The sequence below is a fragment of the Pseudopodoces humilis genome, chromosome 1 (assembly GCF_049639895.1).
Source record: "Pseudopodoces humilis isolate 2021_Gansu_Grassland_sample_001 chromosome 1, ASM4963989v1, whole genome shotgun sequence".
Lineage (NCBI taxonomy): Eukaryota > Metazoa > Chordata > Aves > Passeriformes > Paridae > Pseudopodoces > Pseudopodoces humilis.
In genome coordinates this window covers 10,864,112-10,890,162 of record NC_142200.1, presented here as the reverse complement: position 1 = coordinate 10,890,162, position 26,051 = coordinate 10,864,112, and the positions used below count along the sequence as shown (strand labels likewise).

General features: G+C 38.5%; 1 protein-coding gene across 1 annotated transcript; it reads right to left on the bottom strand.

The window, feature by feature from the left end:
* Positions 1 to 1,923: 1,923 nt before the first annotated feature.
* WASHC5 (WASH complex subunit 5) lies at positions 1,924 to 26,043 on the bottom strand. Its single transcript, XM_005516911.3, has 29 exons — positions 25,911 to 26,043; positions 24,802 to 25,102; positions 22,791 to 22,936; positions 21,667 to 21,751; positions 21,306 to 21,406; positions 20,176 to 20,368; positions 19,471 to 19,623; positions 17,581 to 17,694; positions 16,830 to 17,001; positions 15,882 to 16,009; positions 15,440 to 15,569; positions 14,499 to 14,611; positions 13,714 to 13,880; positions 13,000 to 13,075; positions 12,241 to 12,351; positions 11,995 to 12,135; positions 10,506 to 10,586; positions 9,728 to 9,829; positions 8,940 to 9,119; positions 8,398 to 8,522; positions 7,852 to 8,014; positions 7,018 to 7,120; positions 6,828 to 6,907; positions 5,561 to 5,664; positions 4,981 to 5,110; positions 4,776 to 4,872; positions 4,224 to 4,377; positions 3,513 to 3,600; positions 1,924 to 2,401 (listed from the first exon to the last, which is right to left on the bottom strand). Exons 2-29 carry the CDS (start codon positions 24,985 to 24,987, stop codon positions 2,345 to 2,347), a joined length of 3,480 nt encoding a protein of 1,159 aa, XP_005516968.2. The 5' UTR covers positions 24,988 to 25,102; positions 25,911 to 26,043; the 3' UTR covers positions 1,924 to 2,344.
* Positions 26,044 to 26,051: the final 8 nt, after the last annotated feature.

The window sequence follows — 26,051 nt, the reverse complement described above, 5'->3', positions numbered from 1 at the left end:
TTAGGGGAGATCATGCCCTCCAGGGCAGTGCAATGGGCTGTACAGATTTTTATTAAGTGTTTGACTCATAGCCTGCCCCATCTCCGGTGTACGTGCAGGAGTGCAGCCATTGCTGTGTTAATCATGTCCACCCTCAGCTCAGCTGATACTTCTCACTCCTGAGGATGTAGCCAGGCTCCATTCCTGGAAATGTATAACCCAGCACAACTCTCCAGATCTGTACAGCAGGGCTGACCTCAGGCCTCTTGTCAGAGCTGCCTGGACCATTGTGCTGCTCATCCACCTAGAGCACACCTGGAGGGAGATGGGGAGGCCAGGAGGGCACTGGCTGCCAGGGGAAGCTGCTGTGCCTCAAATGGCATCAAAACTCTTGCGTGGATGGGCAGGGAGCTGTGTGCTGGACAAGCCCCTGCCTGCTGGAGAGGGAAGGGCGTGTACTCCCAGCCTCTGGCACAGAAAGCAGGAGTTAAAATCCTTCCCCACCCTGGAAACCAGGTTACTGTGGCATGGGTTCAGCTTTTGCAAGAGCTGGTCTGCTAATAGGTGGAACAACACTCAAGTGATGCTGAACCCCACAGCTCAGAACTCAGTCCTTCAGCTAGAGGATGACCAGGTTGGGGAGCATTATTTAAACAATGTGGGTGTACAGAACTCCATGGGAGCTGCTGGGATGCATTCCTGGATGTGAGGAGACCTGGCAGGTGTCAGAGGAAGGCTACTCTCAATGCCCTGTGAATGGTGGTGGTGATCCTAAGCCCTGAATATCACTCCTGTCTTCAGAAACAGCAAGAAGGAGGATGAGGAAAGCTGTAGGACAGCCAGCCTCACCACAAACCTTGGGAAGGTGATGAGACAAATACACTTGGAGACCACTCCCAAACATACAAAGAACAAGAAGGTGCTTGGGAGTACTCAGCATGGATTTACTAAGAGAAACCCAAACTTAATGCACTGGTTCAACAGTGGGGCCCAGGGGATCATGATGTCCAACTAGAGGCCAGTTCCTAGAGGTGCACTCAGGGGTTCATACTGGGGCCAGGACTGTTCAATGTCTTTGCTAATGCTAATTAGCATTAGCTAATGCTAATGGGGGCAATGGACCCCCAGCAGTTTGCAGGTGATACAAACCCACATGGAGCAGCCACAGAGCACAGGACTGTGCTGCCATTCAGGGGGACGTGGACAGGCTGGAGAAGTGGTCCAACACCAAGTTCATGAAGTCCAGCAACTGCTGGAGAACAACTTGGCAGAAAAGTTGCTCCTGAGGAAAAATTGTTTCCCTCTGGATTGTAAGAGGGGCCATAGGAGGAAGGGAAGTGATGTCTGAGGCAAACGTCCTTGTTCTGGCTCCTGGAGATAAGCACAACACAGTCAAGAAACTTATCTCTAGGGTGGGAAAAACCTGGATGTATGCCCCAGGACACCCCATCAGCTGGATCGGTGCTGGAGCCAGGACTGGTGATCTCTTTTTCTCCCTTCCTTTCTCTCTCTCCCTCTTTATTCCATCTCTCTTTCTCTATCCCCCCTGTCACCCCACCTTTCATCCCACTCCTTTTCCAAAGCCCACTGCTGCGTGCTTAGGTAGGAGGTCAGGGACTAACATATCCATTTCCATGCCAAGTGTGTAATTTACTAACAAAACTTTGAGAAGTTCTGTCATTTCTTTTGACCACAAGAATCTACAACTCTTGAGTACTCCCTTCCCCTTGAGGCTGGGACATTGCAAGTACCATGAATGAAAATTTTGTGACTAAACACCTTGTTCCTAACATTAGTCATGTTACAGTTACACTAATATTTGTGCCTTTAATTAGCCTAACAGGACTTTTCAGCTGTAAATATTTAATTATTTTATGCCCTCTGTAGAATTACATTAACTGTGTGTAGCACACAGGCAGACATCAAACCTCTTTACACAGTATGTGCATTCTCACTCATGGTTCTTTTAATAAGAAAATTGTATTTGGAATCATCAGTTCTGGCAAACTATCCAACACCTTTATTTCCAATTTCATTGTTCATTTCTGATACAAAAGTCAAACTTCCACAGGCAGTTCTTCAGAACAAAAAACCTAAATGATTTATACATAAACAATCACATGCAGCATTTATTATGTGCAGTACAAAATGTACACTGTTTAGAGGAGATACACGCTGCATATCATGCCAAGATTTAAACAAGGGTTATATAGACTGCTGCTGATGGTTACATTTTACAGAGACAGCTGTAGGCAGTGCCTTGAAGCACAGAAAAGACACATTTCTGAACAGCTGTACTTCCCTCATCCCCAGGCCCCAACTCCTCATTCCAGGTTTGGAGAAAAGCCTTGGTCTTTTTCCATATTCATAGAACAGTTCTGAATTCATCAAAAATGAAGCTTGGCACATGTGCTTCAACAACCTGAGGGACACAGGAAGGCACAATTAGGCATTTGCATTACCCATTTGCTGTCCATTCATCCATTAACAAGTGTATCTGATCCGTGACTCAAGCACACACACACACTGTGGACCTGAGCCAGGATGTGCTCCTGGATGTGCACAAAGCAAGGAAGGAGCAGCACAGCCTGGGCTGGGAGGAGATATGCCAGGAGCACAGGTATTGGAGGACTGGAGGAATGCTGTTGTCCTCTCTGCTGTGCCTCCACACAGCATCAGCTACAGCTACAGGACTGATACAGGGACCTTCTACCACACATAACTGTGGGCTGGGAAGAGGAGACTAGAAGAATCTCACTCTCTTCATTGCGAATATTAGCTGGGAAATGACTACTGAATGCTTATTCAAGAACCATGGAGGTACAGCCTACATACAGCAAACAAGACTTATTTTAATATTATGTATTATTATTTAATTAATAATAAATATTATTTAATATTATTTAATACTATGTATTATATGTATGATATATTATTTATATATCATCTTCAGATGTAGTTAAGTTGCATTTAAACCTGAAATAAAGTTTCTTTACAAGTAGACTTTTAGCACTTCCCTTGCATGTGAGACAAGGAAGCCACCTGGGAAATCAGGATTTGGCAGGAAGTGAAGGAAAGACTGGACACAGTGTTTCACCAAAATTTAGACTTGCTCATTAGCTTTTTGCCCTGTGTTTAGAATACTGCTTTTTATTGGAAACATCTTGGAACTTCTATTTTATTGCTTTCCTTCCCAACAGCTCCCAGCATTATACACTGAAGATAAAATTTAACAGACTTGTTTGAAATTGGCACAAAGGTGAAATCCTTTAATTCTTAGCATTCATCTATTTATTCTTGTGGTAATGGGACTGATCTCTACAAATCAGGGCTGCTTCTGCATTAGCAGGACCCTGACCCGTTATTCGTTATGTTGGCTCATTTGTAGGAATGGAAGGTGTGGCCAGTGGCTCGCTGGCCATATCCCTTCACTAGCTAAAGAGGAGTGGGAGCACACATTCCCTGTCCTTTTTCCCAGGGAAAACGGTTGGGGTGTTCAGGGGCATATTTAGAGACATGGAATTCTTTCTTACCTTTCTTGGTAACTTGGTGTACCGAATGTAATCTTCCAGGAACATGAGGGCACCCACTACATCAGCAGGCATTTCTGGAATCTTCTGGCTAAAATTAAACCACCATGGAGATCACACTCTTACTGATCAACCTTGGATTAAATTACCTGAAAATGCCAGCCCCCAAATAACACCATTTCCACTAGGTGCCATGTGATTCCACTACAAATAGAAATAGTGTTTTAATCTTTTATTTAGTAAAATATATTGTTGTTACTGTGCAATGCAATTATAGAAAGGTTTGGGCTGGAAGGAACCTTAAAGATCATGTAATTACAACAGCCCTGCCACGGGCAGGGACAATTTCCACTGGACCAGTTTTCTCAGGGCCCCATCCGACCTGGCCTTGAACACCTCCAGGCATGGAGCATCCACAATTTCTCTGTAAAACCTGTTCCAGTGTCTTATCATCCTCACAGGAAAGAATTTCCTCCTAGCATTAATCTCAATGTCCTGCCTCTTTAGTTTAAAATCATTCTCCCATTTCCTGTCCCTGTCTGCCCATGTAAAAAGACTCTCTCCAACTTTTTTATAAGGTCCCTTGAAGTACCGGAAGACTGCAAATGTCAACTATACTCTGCTAGAACAAAAATACTGAAAAAGCAGCGCTTTTTCACTACTCAAGTCCCCTTCACAGGGGTGATACTTGGGTAAAAAGTAAAACATGGATACCTTGTGCACTGCTCCATGGTTGAACGAATAAACTGACCAATCAGAGCCAAAAATTGTTCTGTGTATCTTGAGTGAAACTGTTTCAACAGGGTAAGGAGCCCCAGAACCAAAGGAAGCCAGTCAATTTGATCAGCTGGCCGCTTGCATACCATTCCTGCACAGAAAACACCCAAAACAGCACATGTTTGTAAAACAGAACATTCTCTTATAGCACAGGCTAACTTATGTAATATACTCTTCATGTTTTTTTTCTCTGTCTCTCCTTCTGCTTGCCAACACAAAAAAATTCAAAACTAATGTAATAACTGCATGTCTTCCATGGCAAATTGCTTAATGATATTAACTGAGGCATAGGATAGAATGAGAAACCCAGGAGTCTGGATTCTGTTTTGTACCCTATTATATCTGCCTTAAATAGTACAACAAAACTGAATGTGATGGACTAAAGTCAGGAACTGTGTATTTTCTATGCAGGTAATTTTACTATCTTCTCTACCGATAATTTCACATAGGTTTTAATTAGATTTAGATAAGCAGAAACTTACACATTACCTAAATTTCTGTTGTACTGAAGTTTGGGGAACTGGGAGATGAGGAATAGGAAGTTGACGGTGGGAAAATATGGCAGACGTTTCGTTGTTATGTAAATCTAGGGAAAAAAAAAAAAGTAGCACAGATCTTTAACATATTATTTTTCTCAGTTAATAAATAAATAGAAAAAAGCAAACTGCACCAAGCACCAGAATGTAGGCCTGACCTTATTTAATGGATTGTGAATGCCAGCAGCTTCCAGATAAGCTGTGATTTCATACAAAAGGGTGTTGTCCTCTTTAGGATAAGGTAGTGATGGGTTCTGATAATGTGCTTCAATGTCAGCCAGTATTGCTCTAAAAGGAAAATAGATCATACTAAATAATTTTTAAAATTATTCCCAACTAAACCTTACATGATGCCACGAATATTAATATAAAAATTTCAAAGATACAAAACTTCTACATGGCCACAATCAAGAGTAAAACACTTTTTCTGGAGTATGTTTTTACAAACATCATATTTGATTCAAAATGAGCACCACACATATGCTGTTCCTTTTTCTCATCTATGTATGACTTCAGAACCAGGCATAACCTAATTCTATTAGAAACTGCATGTTCAAACTAATTACTTGCCAAGTATTTATTTTTAAAGTTTTTGCTAGGTTAAAATTCAAATACTGATCAACAAAAACCTGCACACAAATCAGATTCCACATTTTGTTGTAATTTAAAGGATTGCTGAGCTGATAACAATTACATCACAGTGATACACACAGCTCCTCAGCACATTTTGCTTCTTACTTGTTGAGATTTTCCAAAGCAGCAGCCAAATGCTTGGAGTCAAACCTGCAGGAATAATTTAATTCATTGGTAATCTGTTGTCTTAAAATCTGCATCTGACCAACCTGTTGACACAAACACAAAAGGGGTGGAGTTATACTGAATGCAATGAAAGAAGAGCAAAGTCAAAGACTGACCCCAAATGCACAGTGCACTCAGAGAAGAGATATAGTCACAAGTCAGCATGGCAGGAGAAAAAAACATCAGAGAGGCACATCGCAATCAACCTTCTCCTTCCCTGGCCTTTTCTCTTCAATCCAGTAACATAAACAAATATTCACAGCGCTCTGAAAAACGCTGGTCCCAATATATCATTACAGAGATGACATAAAGAGCCAAGTTAACTGGACAGCTTGTTTAAATCTTCAGCACAGTACAATGCCCTCTGTTTCAAGGCAAGTCTGGGAAATGCTACTGCTCCAAACCATCATTGAGCATATCATGGTCACAAGGCACTGGGAGGAGTCTCAAGAGTTCCTGATACTGAACACTAACTTAGTCTACCTAGACCACATCTCTAGTGCCAGACTGGTTTTGGTGAACTATTTCTTATGAATCTCAATGCAAAGCACTTTGTGGAGTGTGAGATGCCAATACAAATGAAGCTCAGGAGCTCTTGCAAACCCAGGCCTGCTTCACTCGTGATGCTACACAATTCCAAGTCAATAAAATTGTAAAACAAACAGATTAAAATATCACAGAATCACAGAACCATTAAGATTTGAAGAGACCCCTGAGATCACTGAGTCCAACCTATGACCAAGCACCACCTTTTCAACTAAACCTTGGAACTGAGTACCACATCCAGCCTGTCCTTAAATACCTGACAGTGACTCCACACTTCCCTGGGCAGCCTGTTTCAGAGCTTAACAACCTTTTCTATGAAGAAACTCCTCCTGATGTCCAACCTGAACCTCCCCTGATGCAGTCTGAGACCATGTCCTCTTGTCCTGTCACTGGCTGCCTAGGAGAAGAGGTCAACCCTGACCTGATTACAGCCTCCTTTCAGAGTTGTAGACTGGTAAGGTTCCCACTGAGCCTTCTCTTCTCCTGGCTAAACACCCACAGCTCCCTTAGCTGCTCCTCACAGGAACCCTCTAGACCCTTCACCAGCTCTGTTGCCTTTCTCTGGACATGCTCCAGCACCTCCACATACCCCCTGAACTGAGGGGCCAATATAACCAAAGAGCCTCAAGTGAATTCTGAGCAATAAGTCACATAAATCTACCTTCATTATGGAGTCTAAATAAGCTGTCCAGATCTTCTGTGTTTTTGCAATTGCTGCAGAATAAACCTTGTTTGAATTTGCTGAGAAAAGAAGAAGGGTGGGGCATTAAAAAAAGAACAAGTAAGAAGAGAAATAAATGCAAGTATACAAAGACAATTACTTTCTTCCATCTTAACCAGTAAGCACTTACCTATGATTCCTTTGAGGGGACTGACAGCACTCGTAAGTGCTTTTAAGGTATCTTGTACTGACCTGTCACGCAATATATTTTTCTGAAACATATTGAGGAAATTCTAAATAAAAGAAAGAAGTAAGTAAGTAAAAATATCACACATGCACTCTACGATTAATCTTGATGGCACTGAAGCCACATTTTTTAACAGCAGGAAAGACTATTTCCATAGATGAAGAGCTGAGGAATTCTGTAGTTACAATTTTTGCTTTTTGGAGTTATGTTAATCAATGTTAGGACAATTAGAAGATCCCCTTTGTCAGGATCTAATATCCACTATGGACAAGTATTAATTCAATTTTTCAGGAAGAAGTGTGTTCATTGATGCTTATTTCCCTTAAAATCTCTAGCCAGGCCAGAACTAGGTTGTTCTCAGGAAACAAGAAAACTTGGTTTCATGTAAGAGGTATTATGTAAATAGTCATTACATAGAATTGATATCTTATGTATCATGGTAGACCCAAACAATTTTTGTTGATATCTAGACAGAAAAATAAAGTTGATCTGAGATCAACTTTTAAGTACACAAACAGTGTACATCTGCAGAAAGCATCTCCACACAACCTGGAATTACATAGCACCATTTACTTAAGAGCACCAACTTCAATAATTTTATTTGCAACTGAAATTCTCCCTTTTGGGTTTGAACAACCATTTTTCAAATGCTTTTGGTTTAATTGCACCATTTCAGTAATTAACAGATTTTTCTTTTTATTTCATTATTAAACAATAAAGCATTATTAAACAATAAATTTCTCAAGTGGCCTTGAGAAACTGAAATTCAAAAATTACCTGCAGCTCCTTTACAATCATGAAACACAGCAGCCTGTCTAAGCCATTGAGACCAAAGGTACCCAAAGTATCCTGGATCTCGGAGAAGAGACGACTATTGGTTACTTCCTGATGAGTTTTGATATCATACCAGGTATTCATCTGGTCAATGTAACATGTGATTCTGAGGAAAAAAATCAGCAAACAACTTCAGAAAAAGCTGCAAACAGTCCCTATGATACTTACAGTAATGAGTTACCTTTATTAGACAAAAGAGAAAGATTCTCCATGTATCTCAGGTGATGTTTAGCTATTCCTCTCTCCACCAGGGTTCTATTACCCTTCCCTGATTTCTCTCTCCTCCATTTGTTTAACACACTGTTTTCCTTCTTAGACTAAAATCACCACTTTTCTAGACTAGTATGTAAACTGTGCAGGATGGACTGGGTAGATCTGGTTTTAGATAAAGATATGACAGCTATGGAAAAACTATCTCTTGCATTTTGGTTTGTGTATGATGGAATTTGAGCTCTCCAATGCATGGTGCTTGTGACACATAGTACTTACTTGGGGTCTGTGATCCTCAGGATTTCTCTACAAAGACGACCAATAAATGTTACAGATTCATCCACAGGTGTGAATTTTGGTATAGGAATATGAGTAGACTGGTATATACTTTGCCAGTCTTGAATCTGAAAAAATAAAGTTTTATAGTAATTTGCAGTGCTGTCATTGCAACTTTTTTATTTGCTTAGAAATCTTCATTTTGTTTGATTTAAAAAGAGGCACACTAACACAGTATTGTAAATTACATGTAGCAGAACACTATAAAAACAGAATAAAGCAAAGAGAAGAATTACTCTTAATACAAAAAGATATAAAATATTCTAGTTTGGTATTTTCCTCTTATGTACAAATAATGCAGGGGGGATGCTGAAACATTTCAGAGTAAGTTGGGGGTAGGTGTTTTACACAGTAGTTAGCACATTCAGTTGGAGTCACAATGGTATGAACAATGGGTACACATGCTCCATCAGTCACAGGCTCTAACAGCCAACTTATAAAGACATTTATCAACTTTTTTGTTGTTTTTTGGGTTTGAGAAGCACCTTTGTTCTTAAGAAGTTATTGCACTCTTGTTCCACGTTGTAGTTAATAATACGAGACACTTCCTCTTGCCAAATTTTTAAACCATATATGTTGACATAATCCTGGATATATTCAAATGATCGATGGAACCCATCCATTGTAGCTGCCATTTCTTTCAGTTTGGGCATGAGTTCGCTTGGCTGAAGATAAACAACAACAAAAAGATAAAACTTAAACTGTGAACAGGTAGAATTCAAACGAAGTGTAAAAGGCTCCTAAATCCCCTTATAAAACAACCTCTAGAGCATTTCACTATGGTCAAGCTAGATCTGAAAATCACTGAGAACTATATCTTATGCAAGTTTGATACCTGAATTAATTCTTACTGAATATTTTTTCCTCCCACTTTTCATCTTATTTTTGCCTTCAGGGGTACTATTGACTGATCTGGGAGATTCAACAATCTGGACAGGAACAAAACAAGTGTCACTCTTTATTTTATCATTGCCTATGTATGTTTACTTTTCTTATGTGACCTGTCAATCATCACAGACAAAGGCAGTACTGTGAATTCAGAACTGACAGGACACTTTGGAATAGAGTAAAAATACATTTTTTAATTCTATGTACTCTTGGCAGTTCATAAACTCATTTGAACATCAAATAATACATTCCAGATAACCTTCAGTAGTCTAAAACTTTTTTACAAAAAGGAAATCTGCATATAAAAGCATAAATTATTTTTTAGAAGATAGTATAATAGAAGAGGTCCCTACACACCCAAGATATATAAAGAATTAAAACCAACCTTGGCTCTAGGATTAAAGATGAGGCCCCTGTGGAGAGCCAGGGCCACTCGTTTTACCAGCTCCTTCCTTATTCCATCCTCTAGTAACTGTTTTGGGTCCACCTAAGTAGAAGAAACACTTTTCCTTTAAAGTCAGAACAGTATAAAAATATAAAGGATTTATTTTGTACCAAGAAAGATATGAAATACTTTTGATAAATAGGAAAGACTGTTAACAGATGCACTTAACCACCAGACCTTGTCCAAAGAATCAAAATTTACATGCTTCAACTAGAGAATAAATGTTCTGTTTAAGTTGAATGGCAAAGGTTTGTAGTTCCCATATTCAACCTTTGTTCATGATCCACTGAGAATGTTGTACAATTCTAAGAAGCCCTAAGCTAAGTATGCATTAAGAAGTGAATGTTTCTTCAAGAATACTTGCTTCTAGTTCTCAAAGAGGCATCAATGTAGCCTTAATGTAAAACTGCAGGACAGTTTATACCAATGGAAGAAACAGCTCTTCAGAAAAGCTTTCCAGCAGGGAAAACCTCAAAACATCACCAACTATGGTGGATGAATCTATTTACAATGGGGACTGTGGATTTCTAGGAACCTGAAAAAAATAAAGTTCCTATCTGGCTCCCAGTTTAGGCATCACTGTTTGGAAATTTATATGCAAACTTGTATTTTCTTTTCTTTTTATTTTTCCTGTGGTACCATATATTGTGCTGAAATCTGTGCTAAAGTACTAATTGCCACCAAACAACCTTTTGCTATTGAAATAATGGATCATTACCTTAATGATACCAACTAAAGTAGTTTTCATCATGAGGATACCTTCAGTGAAGATTGAAATTGCATGGGTTAGCCTGGCAACCTGTAATAGAAAAAAAATCATTAAAGTCATTCAGCAGATATAAATAATTACTCTAAAAAAATCCATGTTTCCCAGTGCTAGCTTCAGTGCTGTTTTAGATTCAAATAATTTGCACTGATATACTTTCAGCTTTACTTCTTGTTCTAGACTTATATAATTACCTTTCTTCTAGTCAGATAAATAGAGATGTGTTAGCAGTAGGAAAGAACAGTTAAGTCTCAGAGGCTTCAGAGGGATTATGTAAGACCAACCATATTTTGTGTGCACAAATATTACGGAAAAAACTCTCAGCTGGTGTCTTTGAGCAGGCTGGGGACACAGCTCACAGTAATTTTTCTATAACTATATTCTATAAAGACTGCTGCCACCATCAGTCCACCTCAGTATTTCCACTGATCTATTATGGTAGCACATTCTCTTGAAGTTTTACGTTTACAGTTATTATTATCCTTATGCTCAGAGTTCAGACAAGCCAGTCTTTTGCCTTTCAGGTGCTTACAATACAGAATAGAGAAGACACACTTCAGATCTACAGTTCAATAGAAATTGGAAGTGAAAAGCTTTAGTATAAGCTATTTTCCCTTCACCTCCTCAAAATAAAACATTACTGCACACTGAGTCCTCCTCTACTCTTACCCACACACAAGCTAGACTGACTTTAAAAAGTCTCATGGGGCAATCTAAACCTAATGCTCAGGACTGAACGTCAGCTTAATCAGAGATCACAGCCTGTTTGCAGAAAACACCTAACAAGTGAGCACTTTGGCAAAATCTCCAGGGAAAAGCTGGCATCTTAACTCATTATTAGATTCTTTGGGGAAAAGACTTACTGATCTACTCAGGTTTTTGTGTCTCATCCTCCTCTACTGAAAATAAAACCATGCAATTTTATTGTTTGCTCACTCTTCCAGACTGGTTACAATGCAGAAGAAAAAACAGACAAAATGAGCAACAGCAGCTTTGTCTGATCAAATCAACATGCTTCCAATCCTCTCCTCATTTGAGAGCAGCAAAAAGCTTAACCCTGCTGGCTTACTTAGTCTTTGACCTTTTCCTCTTGGAACAAGAATGCCAAATGTGGAGGGCTTCGTTTCAGACTCAGGTTTTCAGGGTTCCATCCTCTTCAATAATTAAAAATACCTTTATACTCATTTATAGATTTATTTAGTTTTTCTCCCCTTCTCTACAAGATCAAAAGTTTAAAAGTTCTACAAACAGAAGCACAAAAGTTACTCATCCATCCTTGTGTAAACTAAGGTATGTTCACAACTCCACTAGACAGTTTTAAGTGAAGAAATCTAACTTCACTGTTAAACTGTAACTCTATGGAACTGTATAGATTTAAACTTAGGTTAAAGTTGGCCACCTGTAAGGTTTGCTTTTTCAGAATTCCCTGTTTTAACTGCACCTCATATCGTGGTCCAAGCTGAGCATAATCTCGTAGCTTGTCCTTATCGAGGCGAGTAGGCACTTCAATAATATCGTGAGTCTGAAGCTTTATGATTTTGAGAAGAGATGTAAACATGCTTTCTGGAATTATCTGTAGAACCTTTGTAAACAAGAGAAGAAACACCCACAGTCAGTATACTCTCATTAAGAAAATAATCCTCAATTAAGAAAAAGTAATTAGAGGTTATGCCTTATAAGCACCCACCTTTCTCACATAGGAAACCAACTCGCCAGAGTAATACTGGGACACACTGAGAAGGTCGGGACTGTTCGCTTGATTGATACGGAGAAGTGGCAAATCAAGAGCAGAAGCAAGCTAGAAATAAAGCTAACATTTTAACTTCACTTTTTTTTTCTGATGAAAATTACATGCTTGAATTCTCTTGCTCAGGCTCTTATAATACAACCCGAAGTACTAGATTCTTCCTAATTAGCAGTGTTCTACCAGGCTTTCCAAGAGAAAAAAATTGTTTAAAAGTCAAAGAAATCCAACAGTCCATAAGGCTATCTTCCCTAAGATTGTTAAAATCTTAACAGCTGCATGGGACATTTCAGCTGTAATTTAATATTCTCACTCATGCTAATTCCCGTTCTTCTTTCTACAGAAGATTTTTTCATCTGAAGCCAGAGCTTCATTGACAAAGGACAAAGAGAATGTATTCCTTCAGCCTGTTCTGATCCATATGCAGAGGATCTCATCTCTGCACCAATGCCTCCAGAATATAGCTGTAACGAGTAGAGGCTGGACTACGAGACTTATTTGCCTAACAGCAGCAATGTAATTGTTGCATTTTCCTTAAAACTAACCTTGAATTAATTTAATACTGTCTAAAAACACTGGACATAGAAGATGCTGGTAAAAGGAAGTCTTAATTCTTCTCATTTCAGAGCCTTAAGGCTTTTTAAACCAACTGCTTGGACTGACCTGCAGTGTTCAAGTGCATTCACTGTTGCTCAAACTTACCTTTAGGAAAGTGGCTCTGAGTTTAGTTACCATAGATGGACTGACTCTTATGCTGTCCTGCATAATAGATGTGAAGCTGGGGTAGGAAACAAACAAAAATATCAGCTTCGTCCCCTGAAACTCTTATTTTCAACTGTTTAATTGTATGTCAGCAGCAACAGTGTAATATGAAAATGGCACAGGAGATCACTAATAAACTTCACTAAAGGAGGATTTAGGTCTGAAGAGATACTGGTTAGAAAAACACTATATGAAAAAGGGTAGGTGGGGAAAAAGATGAGACATCAGAGAATGTTAACAGCCAAGGCAATGAAGTAGTGCTCAGCAAAATCACACCACGGAAACAGAGTTCTTGAGCATTAGTCTCTCCTTGGTTATTTTTTTGGTTGAAAAATGAACTCCAGTGTTTTGGAGAATACTTAATAAGACTAAGGGCTGGACACAGGAGGTCAACAAAGCTGTTACAGTTGGAACAGGAGAGACAGCAAAAAGTTACACTATCACTTAACCTGCAGTTAACAACCTGAGAAGGCCGGATGTTAATTCCTCTTGAAGCTGATTAGAATTCACTATACTTAACAACTCACAGAACAATGCTTCAAGACTGTTTTTAAATTTGAATGTTTGTAGTCAGTAACATTTATGCATTTATGTTATTTCCCACAAGTTTTACAAATGGTTACTGACTGGAAGAAAAAGGTCCTGCTAACATACCTGTCAATTAATTGCCAAGCATAAGAAAGATCACCAATTATCTGCATGGTGATCAAGACCTCTTCTTTAATGTTGATAGTTCGGATCATCTGATGGAGAAATTTGCGGGTGTCAGCCAGAAACTGGCAAACTTGCAGGTTACTTTCCAGCTGGTGAAACTCTTGGACCTATATTTAAAAAACAAACAAAAACCATAAAAAGACTCTTTTTTGCTGTTTTCATCTTTAAGGACAGCAAAACAGATTCAGTAAACTGATAATACTTCTGAATGTTAGCATCAGTAAGACACTTAAATCCTGTCCTGTTGCAGGGTATATTAACAATAAATTTCACATAGTTATTCAAGGAGGTGTACTGTCAGACATCATTCTGAGTACTCTTTTATATCGTGGAAATAGAAGAGCACACAGAGAAAAAATACAGTTTTATTCTGCCTTTCAAATCACCCTTTCTAGTTTCAAATGATTTTATTTTCAGAATTTCTAGAAGATGAGTAATATTGCCAAATAATGTTAAATACTGAATTCATTTCTTTGAAAAAACCTACAAACCCTCAGCTACAGGTGACATGACCTTTCATGCTATATCCTTTTTTTTATAATACCAAGGTCTATACAAAACTCCTGCTTACTGTAGACATGTAACAGCAAAGATCTAATAGATTTAAACAATTCTTAAATGCCAATCTGTTTTCTATCTCTGCTATTAGAAGTCATTAGATGTATAAAAAAATGCTGCTGTTCCAGAAGGACAGGGTCATTTATCTCAAAATGTCTTTACCATACCTCTTCCAAAGCCTGTATTAGCTGCACAGTTTTTCTGCCTGCTGCAGTAGAATCATCATAGTTCAGAGACATTATTTGCTTGGAGATTTCTCTGAACCAAGCCTGGAGATTTTCTATGAAAGAATTAAGAAAAATTTGAAGAAATCTCTGCATGTATAATAGGCAGCAAAAATACAGGGAACTTGCTAGTCAAAAGAAACAAACCAGCTAGTAATAGAAGATTATTTTTACAAGTTTTTATTTCACTGGTACATTTCTAGTCTTTCAGCAAGTATACACTTCTAAAGTGGCATATGCTCAGGTAAATTTCACATGCAACATTAAAAAAACCTACAAACATAAATGGGCATTAAAAAAATCTTATTTTTACACCAGTCCAAGAGAAAAAAAGAGATTAAAAAAAAAAAAAAGTGCAAAGAATTTGGAAAGAAGTACAGATTTGATTTTTAAGTCCTTGGAGACATGGAGAATACCACTCAGTGTAGAGGAGAAGTACAAGAAGGTTTGAAAAAATGCTGGTAAAATTGAAATCCAGGTTACAACCAGGAAAAGAATGAGGAAAGAAGTTAAACCATCTCTAATTTTAATGGGTATGATCTTCTTATTCCTTTGTATATAGAACATTGTAACATGAACTCCATTATACATACAAAAGTGAACTGACATTTTATAGTTTTAGCTGGCATTTCTAAATAAAGGAATGAAAAATACTTTTAAAAATAGGGCCATCTAAATATTAGGTACCTAAATATTCCTTACATATGGAATATGTGCTGAAAACCTAAACAAGACAAGAGTTAAAGAGATCTCTTCAGCAGCTGAGGGACATGAAAATTTTTCTTATATTATCACTATTAGACTCATGTATTTTCTTTTGGTATCACTTTAGAAAGATAAATTGAAATCACTTTCTTCCCCACAATGTAATTTTTAATAATTACCATTTTTCTCCACTCTAGTAAGAGGTTTAACTCCTGAGAAGACATCAGCAAGCTCAGTCATCCTTTCAGACCCCTCTTTTTTATAGTTCTCCCATTTTGCTTGTTTTTCTGACAGCATCTGCTTGAACATCTACTGAAACCCAAAGCATTTGGTTTACAAAACTGGCAAGAAGGCATATCACAACTGGTGATAAAAAATACTGAAAACAGATGGAACTGACTTAGTGATTACTACATAACTTCAAGATCTTGACGGAATATTAAAAACAAAATTAAAACTATTAAGAAATACAGACAGTGTGATGGACATACAGTGACAGAAGCTTACGGAATTTTATATAACAATACAATGCAGATTTTTTGATTTTTAGACACTTAAAAAAATATCCAGTGAATTTTTCAGCTTAGATATCTTAGAAGACTCTGGTTGGCAGCACATCACCTCTTTTAAAATGAATTCAAATTGAGCTGTATCCAGAAGAAGCTGGAAAAGGATCCTGGAATTGTACTTTGAGTCGGTTAAAATTTGATCCTTTATCTGGCGGAGACGTTTGTTATTTGGATCACAAGCTGAAAATAGAAAGACAACATTCCCCTGCTGTTACATGCAACTTGGCCAAGCATTTCAATCTTTGTAAATACATTCTTTTTTTAATAGCTTGAAGGCAAAAACATTTTGCTCTGGTATGTAAATCCCTACTTGTTTTCCATTTATATGGAATAACCCTTCCTTTGAATAGGATATAATTAAGGTTTCTGTGGTGCTTCAGCCTTCTTAAAATTTCTGCAGGCTTCTGAAACTAAAAGTGAATTTAGTCCATCTGATTGAGAAGCCCAGAGATCAGTATTTCTAAAACCATTACAAAAATTTTATTGGGGTGCAACAGAAGCCTCCTTGCATATTAAGAAGCCTCAAAGACAGCACAAGTATTCAAACAAGGGAATGTCTAAATAGGTCGGTTTACACACCCGAACTCACATGAGAGACATTACTCAACAGTTTCAGCTGAATTTCAGTTCAATAGAACAAAAACCTTGGCTTCAACCTGTAAATTACTAAGATTTTAAGAAGTTGGCCACTGCTTTCTTTTTGGAGCTATTAAAAACTTACAGAATCATGTTTTTCTGCAGAATATTATTCAACAAGATCATGACTTCTACTGATTTTTGTACCTGTGTTTGGCTCATCAGAACTGAGGAAATGCACGTGCCATTTCAAACAAGGCTTTAGGAGACTATTTGCAAAACAACAGCTCAACAATTTCCTGCAAACAGTAGAGGAAACTGCTGACTTCAACAGCAGCAGAACTGAACTTCCCTCAGGCCCCAAAATGAAGCCTCAGTGGAGCAGGACTGACAGCTCAGCAGTGAGTGCAGTACAAACTCTTACTCGTGTCTGCAGTGTGCAGCATCAGCCAGCGGATTGCCACGTTGCAGTCTCGCAGACAATTCAGCAGCTTGGGAATGTTGTCCAGCACCAGCTCTTCCCTCAGGCAGCCTTCCTTGAGGAACTGCTGCACCTGCGTGTGCACTCGCTCGGTGACTTCAGCATATCTGCTGGCCTTAAAACACACAAAGCTCGCATCAATAAAATCCTAGTCTCAAAGGGAATACACCATGTTCCCTAGAGCTTAGAGGGCACACAGATCAAAAAACTGCTATAAAAATTATTATCACTACTACCAAGCAGAATTATACACTGCAAGTGCATGACACAGACTACAAGATAAACCTTAAAGCAAAGAGGCTACACAAGAAGCGTAATGTTTCAAAAATGAAGACTTGTAGCCTTTCTAAATATCCACTTATATATTCTCTAGGAATTATTCCTAAAATATGGTCATAATATTTTATTGCCTAATGGGAAAGAAGAACAACAAAAATCTATCACAGAATGGAGATACTTATTATGATTTAATTATGAGTTCTACTTGGTGAACTTCTTCCCTAAAGATGAAGGAAAATTTTCTCCTCATATTCCCTAAATTTGCGAAACAATATAGAACATACATTGTATGCAGGAAGAAAAGACCCATGAATTATTGATGTCATACCCTTCAGATATCCACACAAATTATTGATGTCATACCCTTCAGATATCCACACATCTTGCTAAAAATACTTATTGCTGGCTTATGTACCTGTTCCTTCACATTTGAAAGATCCAGTGTGTAGCTGAGGGCAGTTTTAGCAGCTTTGTAGGGTTCCCATGCTTCTGCCAGATTGACAGTGATTCCCATGTAAATGCTAATGACCTAAAATTGGAAGCAGAACACAAGAGGTTGCATTTGTGTTATTATTAAGAAAAATACAGTTTGCATTTAGCAATATGACAGTAAGGGATATGCTGAGTACTTTTTTGGTAGCAGTACTTTTGGGTGTACCATCTTTGGAAATCAAGAGGAAGACTTCGAAATAAAAGGCACATGATTAGTTAGAAGCTTAGTTCTGAAAAAAAAGATGACAGTTCTTTCAGTCACTATATATCAATTTGTACTATGAACTCAAGTTAATAAAAACGCTGGCATAAGCAAAAATTTGCAGTCTGAAGTTCTCATTTCTGAAAATAAGCTTGTAGTTCTCCGGGAACAGAAGGATTCCAATGTCCTCTGAAACAGCCAGCTATTGCAGTTTCTTCCCTCCCTGCTTCACTGCTCCACTTATGGTACAGAAGAATACAACTTGAAACCAACAGAGGTACACAAATTAATGGTATAGTTTCTTTGTCAAGTCTGATTCCCTTGGATACAGATGACCCAGGGACTGTATTCTTATATGCCAGCCTATTTCAGTGGCAGTTTTTGCAGATGAGGGATTCTTGATGGAAATCCTAAATCTCAGTACTGAAATATAGTAATTCCACTTTAATCACTACATCTAAAAAGGTCTACAGAAGCACACATAGTGACAACTTTAGCTTCTATGTTATCTGGACAATAGCACAGAGCTAATCCTTAAACAAGTTTTCAACATCAGTGTGGAATGATTTGTTGGGGAACTAAGATTGTCCTCTACAGCATTCTTGACACGCTGGTAGAATTCACCAGCAGAAACCACACAAAGGTCAGAAATGACAAATATAAAATCTTTTACTTGGGACAAACCCAAACTCTCACAACAACACAATCTGGGACCAGCTGCCTAAGTCACAACTCTGCAGAAAAGGACAAACCAAACACAAATCAGACACACACCCTTGACAAAGAGTAATCAGACACTGGTTACTGCCAGACTGCAGCCAGCAGATTGAGGGAAGTGAATCTTTCCTTGTAGCCAGCCCTCATGAGGTCTCCATGAGAGAAATAGGTCCAGATTTGGGCTCCTCAGTATGAGACAGATGTGCACAAATTGGAATGAAATGAACAGGAGGCCACTAACACACCTGTGGCTTGTGCTCTTACAGTATGTAAGAGCAGGGTTTGCTTAAGGTGGAAGAAAGATGTCAAAGGAATCTGACTGTGGTCTTCCACTACCTAAAGGGAAGTTATGACTATGACAGAGCCAGACCAACCTCAGAGGTACATAGTGAAAAGACAAGAAGCAACAGCCACAAGCTATAACAAAGGAAATTCCAGCAGTACAGAAGGAAGAAATTCTTCACCACGAGAGTGTTGAAGCACAGCCACAGGTGTCCATAGAGGCTGCAGTCTTCACCTTAGATATTTTCAAAGCTAGCTGGGCAAGGCCTTAGCAGCCTGATTTAGCTTTCAAGAGAAGGCAGGACTGGAAGATGCCTAAAATGCCTCCCATCACACACCTTCCTGGGACTCACTTTATTTTGATGGTATTAGAATGTAGTTGACTAAAGCATTTAAGACAATAAATTACACTTTCAAAGGACAGCTTTCCATGCTTAACCAGAGTGTTTGGCTTGGACTGCTTCACTCTAATGAAGTAAAATTTCCACAGAGAAGAATCTGTTCTTGTTTTAGGTTATTATTATTTTCTATGACACATACTGTAACAATAATTTCAATTGTTCTTATAACATTAAATCCAGGGAACAGTTTCAAAGCAGAATTAACTTTTACCCAATTATCTGGAAAGTATTTATCCACTATCTCTCTCATTTTGGCTTGTTGAGTGTGAAGAATAGAAGGGTCAAAATACAGTATCACATAGAGCATAGCAGCCTGAGTAGCCAGGGCAGTGCTGCGATGTTCTGGCAATGGATATGCTGAAACCTGGAAAAAGTAACAAAACAAAGCTGAACATAATACAGTGCATCATAAACCATCTGAAAATATTCTGGGGCACATTAAAAGTGTACAGATACTATGAGGCAAGAAGTTTATTTAGCTAAGTTGGATATGCTTACACATGCAGCGTATTTACCAGCTGTATTTCCAGAGTGTAAAAGCTGACTGTGTAGATGAGTGCTACTTTTAACAGGCTACAGTAAGATTTTACTATGCTGTAAACGAGTCAAGTAAGACATGTCCAGTCACAAGAAATTAAACAAAAACATTGCTTTTTAGGGCAAGGCTAGCCAAGTACTGCAGCAGATTGACCAGAGAGGTTCTGTGGTTTGTACCTCTGGAGATATTCAAAATCCAACTGGATGCAGCCCAGTGCAACCTGCTCCAACTGACTGTGCTTGAGCCAGGTCAGACTAGCTGATCTCAAGAGCCCCTGCAACCTCTGTAATTTATTTTTTTTCTGCACTTCATTGAGTAATTAACCTGAGAGTCAATTTGATACTCCCCTTTAAAGCTCTCTTTTATCTCATGGCTTACCTGGTTGTAAATGTCATCTGATCGTAAGCGGCCGATAACCATGCTAATGAATGTTTCACTTATAGGAACCCTGCTGAAGTAACTCTCAGGGTAGTTTGGAGGTCTTTTAGCTCCAGGTTGGCTTGAGTATCCAGTGCTTCGAAGCAATTTACAAATATCATCTAAATTGGAGTCAGCAGAGGATCGGGCTGCACTGTTTTACAAAAAGGGAGGAACAAAAATATGAGCTATATGACCTAATGATTTCATTTTCTCCCACCCCTTACAACCACACCCTTCTCACAAGAAAATTAACAAGTACTGAAGTCTAAACAAGGTTTTTGATTGTTTATTCCATTAATATCATGTTATAGGACACTAATGAATGTCCATACTGAAATTTCAGATAAGTGGACAAAGCACAAACAGAAAATTGAACTCAGGAAGAGAAAGAAGGAGCTTTATATTCAGAGAAGAATTTGTTCCTTTTTTTTTTCCTTCTTTTTTAAATTTTCATTTTCTTTATCCCCATTTCTGAATTCCCCTTGTCAATTCACTTTTGCATGCCAGAGTTAAAGAATCTCTCATATACTGGGAGGCATAAACATAGTCAAAGCAGCATTTTAAATGTGTGGAAGGATTTGCACTGACACCCTTTAAGGCCACAGCTGCTATACACTGATGCTGAGAACCTACCCTGTAAAACTTGTTACTGATGTACCTAATAAAGCACTGTAACTACAAGTCTGATTTGCAATACATTTGTCACCTAGATAGTCAGACTTTTCAGAAAGTTTCCTTGCATGTTTAGGAACCTGTGACACTTTCATAGCTGGCACTTGCAGCCTAAAAGCTTTAGCTGAAAGTTTTTGAATATGTACGTGAATATGTTATTTGTGAACTTCAAATGTCTGTTGCAACAGAATGAAAAATACATTGCTCATTTTGCAGCTGAACTTGCAAAACACAGATAAAAGCTGAAGTAAAGTCTACTGATAGTCAGAGAGCTCTGCTGAATTATCTGTGTAAAGTCAGTTGATGAAAAAGGTGTCAATACTTCCATTTATCTTAATTCAATGACCTAAGTTACTGAATATACTGTACGTTACACATCTCAACCTTGAGTGCTTCTGTACACCTATATACACTACCTGTATCGGTAGTAGGAAACCAACATTCTTTCTCTGACCTCTCCTTCAATCTTCTGGTCAATGACCAGTAGCATGACTCCATATAAATACAGGGCTTCACACTGTTTGAAAAAGAGAGAACAAAGAAAGAAAATCACACAAACATGATCTTGCAGCAGCATTTAAAGAAAAATGTGTTGCCAAACTAACCCAACTATGTAGTCAACACAACATGAAAAATGGCAGGCTGAGGATTTTTGCTTTCTCCTCCTTGAAGTGAGTCACAGCACTTCCATGCACTTTGTAATCTTAAATTATTGTCTAGTTTGGCACTTACTGAGTGAGTTAATTTTCTACTATTACAAAACTAGTCAATACTTACTAGAAGCTGTTTCCCATCTTCATTAAGGAGGACAGTTTCTAATGTTTGCTGAATGTAAATTCCTTCATTGAGGTCATCTAAGTATCTAGGAATCATGACAAAAACTTTGGTCATCGACTATTTTGCTCTCAAACTAGAATTAAATCAGTCACATTTTCTCTGAAAGCCAACAGATACATCAGAACATTTCCCTAGTACAAGCAGCATGGTGTTTTTCAGACAAAGAAGAAGAGAGGCTGTCCTATAAAATAAGAGGCTGGAACCCCTGGCTAGTGCCCACCAGTTGGCAAAAGCTTCCTTCCACATCCTGATGGCATATGTGAAAAACAGCAGAGGATACCTGGCAGCTTACAGTTTATCCTCTTAATCTTGTCATGGGTGGATAGCAGCCTGGGAAGGCTGCCATGCAATAATGCAGTAAAACTCCCATATTTTCAAGTTACCTAAGTATACCTCCTCAAAATACCATAAACTGATCTCAATTGCAATTTGGAAGGTAGGGGTGGAAATAGAGTATGCTCACCTTAATTAAGAGAAGATTTATTCCTTTTAAAGGATTTTCCAGTAACACTACTTAGTATCAAACATTCAATCTTTTCATATAACATCAATAATAAAACTCTCATGTGTAAGATGCTCAGTAACATTTTCTTTGAGCATTTAATGAACCTTTCATTTTGTTTTTTATATGTCAGAGTAGCAAACCTGAGAATATGACTTCACTGAAAAATTAAGCTCAAGAAAATAATGCCAATGAAAGTTTAAAAAAACCCAAACTACCTGATATTCTGTTTTCCAAGACCATAAAAAATTAGGTTAATAATATAGATTTGCCTTTTATTAAAAAAAATCTTCAGGACAATCTCCAAGATAAAGAAAAACTAATTCAAATTTACAATTGAAGAAATGAGGTAGAGAGGTTTAATGTTTTCAAGTCATATATTAAGCTGGTAGGGAACTGTTGGAGTAAACGTTACTGTTCCCTCCGGCAATCCAGGTTTCCTGGTGCACATGAATATGCTTCAACAAGGAGTATATTGGGTCTCTAAGGGAAAATCTTCTCATCAATAAGACAAAACAGTAATCTAGTCTTCAAAAATCCCTATGTGTTTAAGATACCATACCTGTTTAAATCTACAATGTATTTATGTACACTCTGAAAAGCTAAATAAAATCTTGTCAAAATTTCAATGTTGTTTTCACGAAATTCTTCATCTAAATCCAGTAACTCAGGCTTGGCTTCCAGTTTGCCTTCACATGTCTCAGGCCCCTGACAAACAGAAACTCATCTTTAGAGACAATACTTGACTTTGATCTCTACTTGACTTCTCTACAGCAGGACACAGACCATGTACAACCACCCCCGTGTGCAAACCAGAGTTAACATTCCTTACCAAAACAAGGATCTGCAGTTTTCCAACCTACTTTAATGTTAAATATTGATTCCATAAAGATGAGTTTTACACATTTTTACAATCTGCAATGACTTTAAATATGATTTATCCAATGTAAGCAATGGGAAAGAATAGCCAATGCTTTCAGTAAAGCTCCAATACATCTGAAGGCACTGGGTGCTTTATGTAGTGCTAACTATCTCCCTGATGGAATTTTTCCCTTTACACATTTCACCTGGTTGATTTCTCAGATAGAAACCGTAACATTGAGGGTTCACAAAGCTTAGTACCTTCTCAAACTGAAAAAATTAGACATGTTTTTTACACAAACTCTACATCTAGCTCAGCACTTGTCTCCTGAAACTTTGACATTAAAAATCATGGGGGAAAAAGAGTTGGGATGAAGAACCTAACTTCCTCAAAGCAATAGTTCAACTTTTCTAACCCTTTACCACTATCATATTTCTCATAAGCACCATTCAGTCTTACCATCGTCATCTATATGAAAATAATGTTGAAGTTTAATTAAAGTATTATTAAAATTTCATTGAAAATACCCAGCTGACAATTTGAGTTTTAAAAAATATTCTTCTGCTTCTCTTCTTCTGCAAAACATCTACATAAAACAAAGGATAAGCACCAAACTGCCTATGAAGTTCAAATGGACAAAGTAAATAGCCTTAACTTTTTAAAATCTCAAATCTCTCCTCATTAAGTAATTCTAAGAATTGTGAATACAGAAGGGGTGCATTTGCAGTAAAAATATCTGTAAATTCTCTAATCTCTGCTTTTTAAGTGTAACTTCTATGGATTTTTTTGTTTTAACTTTGAAAAACAGCACACTGTTATGCTTTCTTAACATTCAAAAATACGACAGCTTTAAAGATTGTTGTATTTCTCACCAATTACAGCTATCTGCTTTAAATTTTTCAAGTAATTTGTTTAAAAAAAAGACTTCTACCAAACACTTAGATCTAAAGGTAACTGTGAAATCATTTGTGCTCTGGATTTTCAGTATCCAAGGCTCACAGTTCTTGCCTGAAATTTACAACACCTACTACAATAAAATTGAATTAAATTGTAGAAGTGCCTCCCTTGCTTTCTTATTACCATTTCTTGTACTGTACAATCCAAATAAAGACAGATTAGATAATCTCTGTAGTTCCTTCCTAATCATCCTGGAAAATGACAGAGGGTACTTAGTACTGCAAGCTTAATTCTGAAAGAGAAATAAGGGCTTTCCATGGACACTTCTCCTTGGCTTATTTATTTATTTATTCAGCGCATGTGACAAGTCCAGTGAAAGAACAATCACAGCATTGTCAGACAGGAAAGCAGAAAGCAGTTTTCATGGCTGCAAAGAATAAACTACAGATTAACAGAAGAAACATTGGCATACTGCCCATGGCACTGCTCTGAAGGAAAACAACCAACCGTGCAGGCTCAGAATGTTCTGGTGGAAGTATAATTTAGTGGTCCTGCAGGAATTACTACTACTACTACTACTACTACTACTACTACTACTACTACTACTACTACTACTACTACTATCACCTCCCCAGAATCCAATACTCAGTTTTATATAACTGGTATCTATCAAAGTTCACCGGCCAGATGACTCAAACATTTTGGAAGATGTAGTAGTAATAAACACAATAGTCAAGAATGGCTGTTTCACAACCCAAAACATCCTCATGTGGGACAGCAATGCTTTAAGAAGTTGAACAATAAAAGCATTTACCTTAAAATAACTAAAATCAAATATGATCTCTCCATACTTCTGCTGATCAGCCTTGTCCTTTAGCCTGAAAACACCAGGAATAAATTCGGAAAGTCTCAGAAGTTCTGCAATGATGGCATTTCCACAGGAAACAATCCGAAGAATTGCCTGACCACAGAGATTGTTTTCAGCCAGAAAATCCACCATTGTGGAGATGGATGTGACAGAGCAGCAGAAGTCCTGCAGTCTTATTCCGATCCTTACTCTTTAGGTTACTGGGAACAGGAAGCCTGATGAAGAAACCAGCCGTGCCATTAATAACCTGCAAAAACAAACCCACACACATCCAGAGTGGTTTATATTCATGTTTTTGATAGTTTAATTTGTGGATATTTAAGCATACTCTCCAATCTTTCAAATTAAGAAATCTAAATTATCCTCAGCTTTGTAAAATGAAAGAAATGCACAGAATTAATTTTCAGCATGTACACTGAGTTTGAGAAGTGACCTGTGTGAGTAGACAGGGGAAATGTGAAGAACAGTTGAAAAATACTACTGAAGAATGAAACCATCAAAAATACTTGAGCAATTATAACCAGGCAAGGAGACTGGGCCCAAGGAAAGCAAAACCACTTTACAAACTGTTTTTAAGTGGGTACTTTAAAAACACAGCCAAAGTTATCATAATGGGTTTATCTATAGGGAAAACTTTCATAGCAAATGGAAACGACACAGCTCTGTTCCTTTATTTATTGCTGAAGGACGAGCTTCCATGCTGTGGGTGCATTTCCTGCTCAGTTTTATTCGTTCACACGTTTCCTGCGGGATACGGCGTGCTGCACCAAAAATAAGCGTCTGTGCCTCAGAAACATTTATGAGAAGTTATGACCAGGCTTGACTTTTCACCAAACACCTTCTGAACCACTGCAATAAATTTAAGATGCCAGTCAGCTGTCCCAAGACAATTCTGAACCAGAATGAGCGCCCGGAGCCCACCCAGGTCCTCAGTGCCGCCGCAGGCGCTGCTCCACAGGGCGCACAGCGGGCCCCAGACCGGCAGCGGCCGGACAGGCTCCGAACCCAGTTCCGTCCCGTCCCGTCTCGTTCCGTTCCGCCGTCGCCGAACTCACGGTTTGCAGCCGGACGGCCCCGCTCCCTCAGCGGCTCCCGCCGGTGCCCGCCCCGCCCGACGGGCTCACCCTGCCCCAGCAGCGCCCTGCGGGCAGGAACGGCGGCGGCTGCGGGCAGGGAAGGATGGAGGGAGGGTGGGA